This window comes from Camarhynchus parvulus, chromosome 1 (assembly GCF_901933205.1).
Source record: "Camarhynchus parvulus chromosome 1, STF_HiC, whole genome shotgun sequence".
NCBI lineage: Eukaryota > Metazoa > Chordata > Aves > Passeriformes > Thraupidae > Camarhynchus > Camarhynchus parvulus.
In genome coordinates, this window is record NC_044571.1 from 90761997 (window position 1) to 90775605 (window position 13609).

General features: G+C 48.9%; 1 protein-coding gene across 2 annotated transcripts; it reads left to right on the plus strand.

Annotated features, from left to right (window-relative positions):
* Positions 1-100: 100 nt before the first annotated feature.
* POPDC2 (popeye domain containing 2) lies at positions 101-11088 on the plus strand. Of its 2 annotated transcripts, none has more exons than XM_030952215.1 (4): positions 101-978; positions 3302-3410; positions 6680-7046; positions 10668-11088. In XM_030952215.1, exons 1-4 carry the CDS (start codon positions 434-436, stop codon positions 10748-10750), a joined length of 1104 nt encoding a protein of 367 aa, XP_030808075.1. In that variant the 5' UTR covers positions 101-433; the 3' UTR covers positions 10751-11088. The 2 variants fall into 2 exon arrangements, with proteins under 2 accessions (XP_030808075.1, XP_030808064.1); XM_030952204.1 differs by having other exon boundaries at positions 6680-7184; positions 10668-10775.
* Positions 11089-13609: the final 2521 nt, after the last annotated feature.

Below are 13609 nucleotides of genomic sequence, written 5' to 3' on the forward strand. Positions count from 1 at the left end.
TCTCTCTCCGTTCCACTGCCAAGAGATACACATTCCACACTCATCACCAGCTCCCTCTGCTGCTCTCTCACGGTCGCTATTCCATTTGCTGCAGCGCAGGCGAGACAGGCAGTGCAAGGAGATCTCTGTCCTGTCTGAGAGTTTTCCAGCTAATGGCCTCGACTCTTTTTCTGACTGAGCTCTTTTGGCCTCACATTTGCCAGCTTCTTTTCTCACTGTTGTGGCATAGAAGGGGACCAGCCAACGCTTTGTGAGCCACCAAGAGGAGAAGCGAACGCTTTTGGAATTTTTCGGGTGCAAAAACATTCGGCAGCACTTTTTTAGCATGTTACTTTGAAACACTGCTGTGGGACCAGACGGTGCACAAGAGGAAGAGGAGGAGGAACAGCTACCCAGCAGCTCTGCTTTCCAACCTCTGCAGCACCCTTTGTGTATGACAATTCATTTTGAGCGCAGGACGGCTGGGGAGGGTGGGGAGTGGGGCAGGATGAGTGCAAACAGCCCCTCCTGGGACCAGGCTGTTCTCCAGCCTCCGGTGTGTGATGCTTGGAAGGAGATTACGGAGGAAGCAGCCTACCAGCTGGCCAGCTGCATTGTCCTCCTGGGTTACATGGGGGGAAGTGGCATCTTTGGGTCCCTCTATATCTTTGGCCTCCTGGCCCCAGGCTACTTCTGCTATGCTCTGTGGGGCTGGCTGAGTGCTTGTGGGCTGGACATCTTCATCTGGAACATGCTGCTGGTCCTCGCCTGCTTGCTTCAGCTGGCTCACCTGGCATACCGGCTCCGCAGAAACACCATCCCAGAAGAGTTTGACCTCCTCTACAAGACCATGTACCTGCCCTTGCAGGTGCCCCTGGAAGTCTACAAAGAAATTGTGAAGTGCTGTGAAGGGCAGGTGCAGTCGCTAGTCAGAGACCAGAATTATGCGGTGGAGGGCAAGACACCCATTGACCGCCTCTCGCTGCTGCTGTCTGGCAGGTAAAGGCTCCCCCATTTCTGAACAAAGTCTGACAGCACCCTGCTGTGGCTTTTTGTTGTATTATCACCCTCTGTAGAAACTGGGGTGAGGATTGTTTTCTTCCTCTGAAAAGGATCTGAGATATGCATCCGTTTGTTGGGGAAGGGGGAAATTTGCTTTTTGGGGATTTAGTTTTGTTTTGTTTTTCTAACTTAAGAGTATTTCAGGGAATGGTTTACAGACTCAGGCTGTGGGCAATGAAGTGGAACTCAGCCTTACCTGTGGTACTTTTGATGAATCCTTACCCCTTTGTCTGTCATTTTGAAGTGATCTTAATTCTGATGGGAGCAGACTGGCTGTGAGAATGTGTTTCTCAAGGCAGGAGGGCAGTGTGTCTGGACCTGGGGGTACAAGGCACACCTCTGTGATGTGAAGAACTGTGTGCTGAGTGTGCCGAGGCCTCAGTTCACCTGCTCTCCCTGGCCAGCAGTGTTCAGGGAGAAGTTCCTGTTCCCAACACCCCAACCCTCAGATCTTTGACATTTTTCACTTTGAGCACCATTTCATCGAAAAAGAGAGTATTTTCCTGTGGTGGATCCTGCCTAATCAGGTGTCTTTCTTTCCCTGTGATGTCAAGCATTTGTGATATTCCTTCTTCTGGACCACCAAGGAGAACCTCAAGGACCTCTAGAGAGTCACACTGGAGATTTGATTGAATGATCAAGTACTGGCATTTGTTCACCTGAGATCCTGCTGCCTTTAGCAGCATATTCACTTAACAATTGGCAAAATCCAGATGCATACAAATAGCAATAGTGTTGGCTTCCAGTCTGCTGCCAAAAACTTGGCACTAATGTTACATAAGAATGGGAAAGGAAGCAGATCTCTAAATAGGATCAGTGCTGAGCTGCAGGAGGTGTGTCTCACAAGGATTTTCCTTTGGGAATACAAAGCATCACCTGGGGTTCCTGTTTTACTGCAGTGGCCAATCCTCTCTGCTGAGGGAGTTTGCAAAGAAGAATGGCTGACCTTCCTTTTTTTGGTGTTGGTCCCTTTTCTAAGATGTGTTAAGAGCACCCTGGGTCCACCAGGATATTGACTGGCAAAGCACTGGAGGTGAATTTGGTATGTGTGTTTCCAGTAGTGCTTCACCTTACCAAACATCTCTGGTGAGCAGCTAGCTCTCAGGATTACTGTATCAGTAAATAATATTGCCAGGGAAGAGTCTCTGCAGTCTTGACCTGCACTGGATAATGTGATGCTACTCTGTGGGCATGGCAGTGCTGCAACAGATAGTAAGATGGTGATGATGGGTAGTTGTTGGGCTCTCTTTTGCAGTGGGAAGTATGCATCTTGGCTGGTAAAGGATGCTCCATGGAGGTGGGAATGGATTTACATTTCCTAGTACCCACTCTATTGCCTTGTGAGGTCCTTGCTGACCCAGCAGAGAATTGCTGTCATGGTGCTCTTTCTTAAACTGAGCAAGTGTGATCTTGGAAATGCAGAATATGCCTGGACTGGGAAACGTGCCTTACAATCCATGACCCTTGTAGGCAGCACTGCCAGCTGATTAGAAGCCAGAGGTGAACAGAGTCTTTTAACCCCCCAAAGGCAAGAATTGCCTTTGTGCATCATATAGCAGGGGTACACGGTGACAGGAAAGCAAGAGGCCCCAAGTCTGGTGATGCAGAGCTATGAATAGAACTCCAGAGTGCCCTGGCATTGTCCTTGCTTCAGGCCCGTGCAGGTCCTTCTCTGTTCCCACAGCAGAGCTCAGTGCACGTTTGACCTTGACCCTGGCAGGCAATTGTAGCAAAAGTAGGCGAAAGGGATACTTAGAAGGCCAAGAGAAAGTGAGCGTTAATGTGCAGCAAACTATGAGCTCTCGGGGTGATCTGCAGGGAAACATGGGAAGTGGGATTTTGGGGGATCCTGAGTGTAGTGACTTCCCAGTACCAAGACTGGGAATGCCCTTATGCAATCCTGGAGGCAGGAGGAAGATACAAGTACAAAGAGCCACAGGCTGGCTTAGAAGTACCTAGAAAGCAGCAGTCCTGTGGGCTGAGAAGTCCCGGGTTAGGACCAAGCATTGCACCTAAGGCAGGGCTGTCTTTGTAGCAAGGAACAGAACACAGATGGAGTATGGGGAAGTGGCAGCAAATCCCACAGAGAAAGGAGGGATAGCCTCATCACTAAAGCACCTGCAGCTGTCCCAAGAGGGTACGAGACATCTGTGAGACAAGTACTTCTTTCCTCCCTGGTGGGACACACTGTTTGAGCTATCAGATTTGTGTGACATCTGTTTTGTGGCCTAAGCCTGTCTGCCTCACCTGTCCTCTGCAGGATCCGAGTGTGCCAGGACGGACAATTCCTTCACTACATCTTTCCATACCAGTTCCTGGACTCTCCAGAATGGGAGTCACTGCGACCTTCTGAGGAAGGAACTTTCCAGGTAACCACAGCTCAGCTTCACTCCTTGGTGCTTTGCTGCACATCTGAGAAGGAGGTAGAAAGGTCTCATTGTTCCATTCAAAGCTGACCAGGAATACTTTCCTCCCCTTCCTGGTGGTTTAGCCAGCACAGGATTGTGTGATCAGCTGTTTAACCTTTTTTCCTACCTTGTTCTGAAGACGTCAGGGCATGCTCCTACTATCTGCTGATAGCAAGGAGGGTGGAGCACGGTGCTCCTTCCTGTTTATCAGGGAATGGAGGTGTCAGATTGCCGGCTCTCTTCCCTTACAGTGTTCTCTAGTATCTGTACCGATGCATTTGCCCTGCATGCTGCTAGCAGGGTGCATTGTGCCAGCATCAGGATGGCAGCCGTGGCAATGTGCAGCAGCGATGTAAATCCATAAACATCCTGTCCCTCACAGAAATTTCTGATGGTCATGTGTTTTGGGTGGAGAAGCAGAAAGGATGATTCACACCCGAATATGGTTCTTTGTGAGCAGAAAGATCCCCTGCTGAGAGGCCAGACCAATTCTTATTTGCAGTAACTGAAAGGATTTTGGCCTTGCTGTCAACACCCCACAGTGTTTCTTTGGCTTTCCTTCTGGAAAAGATTACTTAAGCCTACATCTCTCTGTCTTTAATGCACATCTCAGGATGGCCTGATACCTGTCAGGATGTCAATCCTCATTATGTCAATTAGGGCATATGAGGAGGGATTTTGTTAATCCCTTGGGAGCATGGGAGGGTCATGAGGGAATGATGCTTTCTCATGAGGGCAGGTAGCCCCAAGCAAACTTGGTTAAACCAGGGCAGCTCCCCAAATCTGCTTTCCTAGGGTCTGAATTTGGCTCATGTGTGAAAGGTTCATGGTGAATCCTCCTGAAAACAGCGCCATCACCAGTGATTATGGTTGTAGGAGATAGCTGGCTATGTGACTGTGGCACAGGGCTACAGACAGTGAGCAGAAATAGGGATGCTGGAGCAAGATAATGAAGTAGAAAAGGCAACAACAGCATGGCTGAGCTAGGGCTGGTGGTATCTCATGTTTTGCACAGTCTTCAATCTGGCAGCAGACTGCTGCTAACTCCTGGGCTGTATTTGCCCAAAAATCCAGCAGGGAGAGTGATGGGCTATGGGCAGGGAAATGGCTGACTGCAATGGCTGACTGCAGGCATCCAAACCTGCAAAGACATCCACGGCATTTTCTGAGCTGATTTCTGTGGAACTGAATGTTCCCAGACCTCCTGAGAGTCTTCATCTGTGGTGCATGAGACAGCCTGGGAGCAGGCTGGGGCCAGGCTGCACCAGCCCTGCCAGCACCACGCTCTGGCACATTTCCGGCTCTGTGAGACAGGGCTGGTCAGAGGTAGCTGTGCCTGGCATCAGGATGGGGAGCTAGAGCCCTAGGTAGGGAAGGCCATATGCTGGAAATGCCTAAATCCCAGGTGTGCTTATGGAGGAGCATGAAGAAGTAGCAGCTGTGTGAGACCAGCAGTCATCAGGTGTCACTTGACCAGTCCATGTACCTGGAAGGACCTTACTCTTGGTGGCCATGCTAACCATGGTGATGTGCTGCTTTTGGCAGCTGTTTAACACACTAGTCCCCCTCACCCGAGTAGTTAATAAAACTCTGTAACTTATTTCAACCTTGTCTCAGCAACACAATAATTTGGTTTAAAAAGTGCATGTTGAACTCTTGGTCTTTGCTGGAGGAAGGCATGGAAGGTTTTTCTTGCCCGAAGTTTTTCTTGCCCCATTGCTCTCTGGATTGAACAAATTCAATTCTGAGCCCACTGAAAAATGGCAGAAGCATGACTTAGTCTACGAGAATAGCTGCCTTCCTTGAGCTTCTGCTTTGGCTGATTGCTTCCCACAGGACTGTTGGGTCCGAGTGCCTGAAGGAGTTTGGTTTCAGGGCTGGCACTTTCCCCCAGAAGGCTGAATTACAGGCTCTTGCTGATGCCGGAGCACTTGTGTCAGGGGGGATTCAGGAGTGAAATCTGTCTTGCTGTCCTGGTTTGGTGGCAGGTTTGCTTATTGCATCTCAGTCCCTCACAAGAAGGGATCACTTTTGATCACTGCACCAGAGGTTGGTTAGGAAAATGAGATTCTGGTCGTTTCAATTTCTGTGTGACCCTTCTTTTTGCTTGCCTGGCCTGGGAAAGTTCTCAAGTTTTATCTCCTATATTTCTTTCATCAGACAGCTGTTTGCAGGGCAATGGCATTAAATATCAAACCCAAGGACACACACATGCAGCCAAGCCATGTTCAGCTTCCCAGTGGCCCTCTGCCATGGCGGCTGACCAAGGAGACCCCTGGGCACAGAGTGAAAGGGAGCCCCCGGGATATTTTGGTTCCGGCACTTGTTCGCATGCCAGTGTCTCTATTACACTCGGATGTTCTTCTTTGGCCCAGGGCAGCTTGACCCTTCCTGCATTTCTTGTCTTTATTATTATTATTTGTTATAATACACACTTACATACTATATAATGTTTTTGACTGAAATTGTTCTTGTCCTACACTTAGGGGGGAAAAGATCTCTCTTTACACTGGCAAAACAAGAAGGAAAATGAAACGTTCTCTAAAATCAATCTGATAAGCCCTTGTGAGTTTTCTACATATACATGAACACAATAAAACCTTTCATTTCTTCTCTCACTGAGCTGTGCTGCAATGTCCTTCAAGGCCATTCAGCCCTACAGAGCCTAGCAGAACTGCTGAGACAGGATGTCCCTCAGGCACAGGATGACCAGGGAAGCCTTTCAGGTGGCCCTTACAACACTCAGGGCCTTCTTGGAGCAGGGCCTGTGGGGCTCTGCAATCCAGCAGCAGAATGGGTCAGCAGGGCTCCTTGCTAGCAACTCAGGCTGACTAGGCATGCAAAAATATCCCCTTCTGTAGCATTTCTGAGGGATAGGGATGTCTGTGCTGCCCTGTTCATTTCAGCTCCATCCCTCAGATGTCAATAGTGAGCATCATCTGAAAGTGAGAGAGTGAATTGTAGCCATCCATGTGGCTGGGTTAAATGAGGACATGCTACTAATTGCATAGGAAAATGAGGTCTTTGCCTTCTTAGAGAGAGGAAACAGCAGCAGGTAAGGATTTATCCAATCATTCAACCAGGACAATCTGGCTCTCCAGCCCCACCATCTCCAAGGGGAGTAATATTCAAAGGGGCTGAGGGCATTCCCTGGAGTGAAGTGCATGGCTCCAAGGTGGGTGACCCAGCCCAGGTGATGGGACTTACTCCACTCACTCCCTGCCCCACAGGTCACGCTGACAGCCGAGACCGACTGCAGCTACATCACCTGGCCGAGGAAGAAGCTGTATCTCCTCCTGAGGAAGGACCGCTACATCGCCCGGCTCTTCTCCTCCCATCTGGGCTATGACATCTCGGAGAAGCTCTACTCCCTCAACGAGAAGCTCTTCGCCAAGTTTGGCCTTCGCTTCGACATCCGCTTGCCCAGCCTCTACCACGTCCTTGGGCCAGCCTCCTCGGAGGGGGAGTCGGAGGACTGTGAGGAGCTGCTGCCGGGCCCTGGCCAGGCCAGCGTCTCTGAGCCGCCGCACGCCCCGCCGCCGCCGCCACCGCCGGCCCCGCGCCCCAGGGCGTCCCGGCCCGACAGTGATCTGCTGGGTGAGGACTCCACCAGTCTTGTCTTGGAAGATTTTGCTGAGTTGCCGGGGTCTTTTATGGACTATGTGAGCGAAGGGGAGTATATGAAGTGAGGGCACTCCTGGCACGGGCACACCTCACCCTGTGTGGGACCCTCGCGTAAGTACCCACTTGCAGAGCAAGTCTTTCCCGTGATGCATCTGCCTGGACAGAGCACTGGATCCCCTTTGCCGTGGGTTTGCACCTCTGCAGTGTTTTTTGGCCCGCTGCCCCAAGGAATCCCAGAAGGTGGGCTCAAGCTATGTGGTTTTGCTAAGGAAAAGCAGCAGGGCAGAGGCTTGTCTCAGGGCACCAGCTGTGCTGTGGGGTAGAAGGGCCAGTAGCCTGAACACAGAAAGCTCTTCCCTGCCCAGTTCTCTCCCCATCCCTGAAGAGAGACAGAAATATTGAAATGGTGTCCAGGCTGGCAGGTGGTACACAGGTGATCACAGAGACCATGAGGTAGAGCAATGCCAGGAGATACTCCAGTAAATATTGAAGTGAGCAAGAGCTCTGCAGGTGAGAAAGCCCACATCCCAGGAGATGCCAACTCAGGACTAGAAACAGCTCCAGGGTTTATAGCAGATTGGTAGCAAGGAATTGCTGTAAACCCTGCAAGTATTCAGTCTGGGCAAGGGGACAAAGCTCAGAGTCCTTCCTGTCCCTGCCCACCACAGCTCATCCCAGCATTTGATCTATCCTCCTTGTTTCTGCTGAGATTCTGATCTCTGCCAGATCAGTAAGATATTGAAAAGTCTGCCCTGGGTGGTGTAGGTCTTTCTTCCAGTCACCCTAGGTACACAGACAGGCTAAGCATTGTTTTAAGATGCCCCAAACGCTGCTTTGCAGTGAGCGAGAATGAGATGCTCTCTTCCAAAATGCCAGCTCCTTACTCCACAAGGGAAAAACATTCTTGTGCCTGGTGGCTGTTGGGACAGAAGAACAATGCAGGCAAACAGAAATAGATGGGAGAGGGGCTTGTGCTTGAAATTCAAATCCAAGTGGCCAAGGGAGAAATTCCACCCTGAGCTACTTTTAGCTAGCCACTGCATGCCGGCTGCTACACACCAGCTGCAGACCCCAAAATGTGCATTCCTGCTGCTGCCCACAGTAATCCACCTGCCAGGCACCAAGTTTGGGACTGGGATTTCTGTCCTAGAAGTGACCCCTGCATGTGTCTCAGTTGGGTCTGCACAGCAGGAAGGAAGTTGCAGGGCTGGGCTGCAGCTGGGGCAGCTGCCTTCCATTAGGCAGCCTTGAACAGAGCAACATTGCACCCTGCTCTTCTCTGTACCTGCTTGGGTCTACTACTACCTCTGCTGTGGACCCAGTGGCAGGGAGCATTGGCTCCTGGCATGAGCCCTGACAAGTCTGCAGTATTCTTCATGTTACCTAGGATATGAAGAAAGTGACCAGGGAAAGAACAAGGGTATTTGTTTGTGGCTGGATCAGATAAAGACTTAGCAAGAGTTTTGATTAGGGTTTTGTTGTTGGGGTTGTTTGGTTTTGTGTAGTAGGTTGTTGTTTTCTTTTTTAAGGAGGCAGAGAGAGGAAAAAAAAATCCACATTTGTTCTCGGAATGTGAAGCCCCTGGTTTTGCTGGTAGGCTGCTGGAGTTATGAATTTGCAGCTTTTTCAGCCCTTACTTGGAGAGGAACACTGAATCACTTGTGAGACATCCATTGTCCTTGCTGTCAGAGTGTCTGTGAAAACTGCAATCACAAGTGAATGCAAGTAGTGTTGTGAACACAGCAAAGTCACTTTGCCTGTGCTTTGATTCTATTTTGCCTTCTCAGAAGGATATCCATTCTCAGAACGCTGGTAGAATTCTCCTTGTTGATCAAGCCGAATAAAACCAGAATTTCAAATGCAATAAAAAAGGAAGAAGGCAAGTAACTTGTAGCTTTTTTGGAAAATTTCCACCCATTTTCGGCAGTGAGGCAATATGGTGAACATACACACAAGGGGGTGTGTGTGTGTGTGTGTGTGTGTGTGGGCAAAACTTTGCTACACAGCAAGAAGCTATTCTTCCTTTCACACAGTCCTGTTGTGAGCTGGAAGCTCTTGCCTTTCTAGGTCTTTTGACAGAGACAAGAGTGCTGCTATTGGCAGCAGAGACCTGCAATAAAAGCCAGATGTTTAGAGGCTTATATTTGAGGTGGGAGAGGAAGATGATCTTCCTTGTCTGTCAGTCTGGAGACAATAGACAGTGTGGTATTTGAATTTTAAAGGTAATTAGACAAGGAATCAAAAACTCTGTTTAGTGTGCTCATAGTGGTGGAATGAGAACTTCCCTGTTACCCTACTTGACATTTGTGTGTCCTAAGCACATCACATCCCATCACATCCCACATCACATCCCAGTGGCACAGCAGCAGTTGTCACATCTGGACGATATTCCACAGTGACTTGAGTGCCTCACCACAAAAACTAGTGATACAGGGGGCTGCAGGTTTTCACTCTGTCCAAAAACTTGTCACAGCTCAGCAAATAATCTGAGCAGGTCTGCCATGGCTCAGGTAAAGCACTTTCCGAACCTATTACTACATCTGTAATAAACAGGGAAATCCCCTGCAGTGTCATTCTTTAAAGTCCCTGAAGTCAGAGCTCCCCTGGGGCTTTCCCCTGGTCTGTGCTCTCATCTCCTTTCCCAGTAACTCCCTACATGGGTAATCACCTTGCAGCTTTCTAAATTCCCCCTGCTGAAGTGCTTCTGTGGGTGATGTTCCTTTTCCTTTTCTGTCACTACAGCAGCCACCTTGGTACACTACGGTTCAGGAGGGCAATTCTCGAATGCCCAAAGTGCTACAAAGGCCATACACAAGAAAATATTCATGGAAGATATATTGGCCTACTATTCATGTCATCTAGTTCCTTGAAAGTGTTTCTAGTCTGCTTATGAGTAAGATGGACTGTGATATCCCACTGATGAGCACGTTCATTCTCTAAGGAGGATGCTTCCTGTTTGAAGGAGGCAGGTTCAAAGGTTCTGTTCACTACTTGCTTTAACAGTATAGTGTAGCTCAGTGCTCCAGAGGAAACTGAGCTTTATTCCTTGCCAGAAAATTTAAACAATCAAGAGCCACCTGCTATTTCTCCTGTTCATATTGCATTTGTTCCAGTTTGTTGCTATCAAGTGCTTACAGGATGTGTAGCTGTTGCCACCTGTTTTTTTACAGTTACATCTTGGGCCTGCCTTTCTATTTGGTGGGTGAGATGGGTGGATGGACGCTTGATGGTGCAACTTGGTATCTAAGTTAGTAGTTAATGTTTGTACCTGCTTTGAGAGCAAAAGCAAAGGAGCTGTGGGCTTTGTTTAACTAATATCACAGAAGCTTTGTGGAAGAGTTTCTTTTTGCCATCTCAGAATGGGTGCATAACCCTATTTCCTGATTTATCAGTTGTTGAGAAATTACATAGTTTTGCATAGGAGAGGAGGGGAGAAGAACAGGTAATGGTGGGCTCCATGAGGTTTGTGTCTTGGAAAAGTTTGAAAGTATGGTAGTAATGGTGTGCTCTCTTTCTCTCTCTCCTCTCTCTCTCCCTCCCCCCTCTGTTCCCTGTTCCCCTTTTCCTCCCTCCTCCACTGCATTCCTTCTGCAGCCTCTGAAAACCATCTCCAGAGCTCTCACCCTCTCTGCAAAGGACGAGCCCCTCTGGCTCCCACTCAGACCCCCGAACTCTAGGGAACAACCGGCTGCTTTCATCCCGAAGCCCCTCCAAGGGAGCAGATGCTCACACAGGTTTTTGACCAGAGACACTCTTTAGCATGCAGAGACGTCTGCCAGCAGATATCTACACTCAGGAGCACATGAAGCACATGCTTAGGACTGCAGTGTGACACTCCAGCACCTCCCACCCCATGGCTGTTCACCAGAGCTGCCTTCCCCAGCGTGCTTCCACGGTCTGTTTTCTAGTCCTGCCTCTCTGAGGTTGTCAGCAGCTCTGTCACCAAAGTGCACCAAAATCCTGCAAGCAATACCAGCCTGCTTGCAGAATCTGTGTTCCTTTTGATTCAATGATTCCCATTAAAGTCAGAGATTAAACTACTGGTGTTTGAGGATTTGAAGAGGGAGAAAACAGCTGAAGGGAGGGAGGGAGGGAGGGAGGAAGAGGGAGATCACTTGAGGTGATCTCAAGGCACAGAGTGGATAGGGCAAGGGGAAATGGGCCTGACAGCTTTGGTAAAGAACTTGCAATGGAGAGTTTGATGATATGCGTCTTGCTGGGCATCCACTCTAGTAAGACCAGAAATTACTTTTCCAGGAGTTAGGATTTCTCATTTATGACAAGCACAACTTCTCAAAGAAGCTGGTGAAAAAAGACTTCTGGTTGGCTGTTTGCATTGATTCTTGAAATAAGAAAGAGAAGGAATTGAGATTGAGAACAGGTGTGGGAAATAACCCTTTTTTGTATGTGCTCAAGGTGGGTGTGACCTCAGGGTGCACAAACATCAAATGAAGAAAGGAATGGATACAAAACATCTGTGAAGATAGCAGCCATTGGTAGGAAGGACAATGCTTTAATGAAAATAGTGTAGAGATGGAAGGCCTCTTCCAAGCTCAGCTGCAACAGGATTTGTCTCATGAGCTTCCCCAGCCATTTCCTCAGTCAGGGAATTGGAAGTACCTGTGGAAGAATCCTCTGTCTCACAGAGCCTGCTGCAATCAAGTTGAGCAGTGGAGAGCCTCTCCAGGGCAGGTATTCAGGGAAAGAGCAAGAAGTGCTGGTCCTTCCCTCAGCACAGGGAAGGATGTCCTTCAGTGCCTCTGGGCACAGACGTGCTGGGGCACAGCCATTCTGCCTGTGGGGCTTTGTGTCAGCCCTGGGCTGGTGGAGGCAGCCCCACCTGCCCTGCCCTGCCCTGCCCTGCTCACACAGGGGCTGTGGCCCAGCCTCTGGTTTGGCCTGTCTCACAACTCTCAGCTGGGCAAAACCTGTGCCCTTGGGATCTGGCACTCTTGCCAAGGGCCTCTGGAGTGGTATGTGGGATCTGTACACAGCTCCTTGCACTGCTTGCCTTTGCTGCCACACCAGGGCGGGAGAATGGGGCTGACCCAGGCCTGGGAATCATCCTGCTCATGGTTGTTACCATGCTCTGTCAATACATTGGTGATTCAGCCTGACCCCACTGCCTTTCACAGCTCAGAAATGTCTGCAGCAGATAGACATGGGAGCTATTGGGGTCTCTTCTGCAAAGGAGCTGAAACGTGCAGTGGGACTGGGTCCATCTCTAAAGGTGCTTTGTGCACCTGCCTGAAGCAGTGGACCAGGCTGGGCTGAATTACACACTGCCCTTCACAGGTGTCTGCTGAGCTTATATTCCAGTCTTCAACAAGAAGATCCCAGGAAACTCTTCAATCATGGTGCCAACTAACCTGGAACTCTCTCAGGTTGTCAGAGTCCAGCTCTATCCCGCTCCCAAGTGTGTGTTGGAGATGGTGTTTGTTAGCTGTCCTTCCAAACAGTCATAAGGCAGGGCCCAAAATCCTGGATGTGAACTGAAAGCAGGAGCTAATCCTGCTGTGACACTGTCTAGTGGAGCAGGAGTGACAGCTCATGGCAAATGACTTGAGACAATTCTTCAATGCTTTTAGCATGTCCCTTACCCCTGGTCATGGAATTCCTAGTGCACTTTTCTATCAACTCAGTGAAGCCAGTACAGGGAACCAGAGAAAATGGTCAACAGAAGATGTGATTTGTGGGCAGAAATGATGAAAGACTTGTCACCTCTTTAATTTGTATACATATCATGGTGTGGAAAAGGTGTGGGTGTGTTGTTTCTGTGGTCATGCATCCCACTGTAATCTTTCACCAATTATTTCCAGACTTCTACTACTTTTTCAGGTCTGAACGGCTGTGCTGAGTTCCTGGGATTAATTTGTGGTAGGTGGCCGTGTGGCTACAGTGCTCCATTCTTCTACTACCTTCTATTCTGGGCAGATGGTGAAAGCAGTGCAAAATGGGATGTGAGAGCTCTGTGCTACTCCTGGTGCCTGCTTCACTTCATGTGAGCTTCAGAGAGATTTATGTGCTGTGAAATCAATAGGGTCTCCCTCTGAAAGCAGCTTGTAGATGGGACTAGTGAGTTTCTCATTGGAGCTCTGGCTAAGAATGGCTCCTTCATGTGCCAAACTTGGACCACACAGTTTCCTCTTGCTGAGGAAAAATAACAGCTCTCACCTTTAATATGAAGATTACATAACAGTTTATATATAAACCACTAATGAATTATACTAATACTCCCACTATAAAAAGAATTATATTATCCACTCATTCTTTCATACAGATTCAAGCCTCGAGATTAAATGACTTTCCTGTCTCACTTTGAGAGCTGGATACAGAACCTGTGAGACAAAAGTGTCAATCCAGTCTTTTAACTGGAAGATTTTGCTGTAACCAGTTAACCTTGTATTTGTCAATCTGCCATGCACTTGTTTTCCTTGACATCTTGTCCCTAATGCAGGGAGTAAAAAACCCATCCAGTTTTATGGTGAAAGTATCATCTGGGAGAAGAGAGCAGCAATAGGTTTAGGACATCTTTC

Coding starts and splice junctions, on each gene's coding strand:
- POPDC2 (XM_030952204.1), top strand. CDS start 434: ATGACAATTCATTTTGAGCGCAGGACGGCTGGGGAGGGTGGGGAGTGG. Junction 979..3,301: donor TCGCTGCTGCTGTCTGGCAG/GTAAAGGCTCCC, acceptor TGTCCTCTGCAG/GATCCGAGTGTGCCAGGACG. Junction 3,411..6,679: donor CTGAGGAAGGAACTTTCCAG/GTAACCACAGCT, acceptor CCTGCCCCACAG/GTCACGCTGACAGCCGAGAC.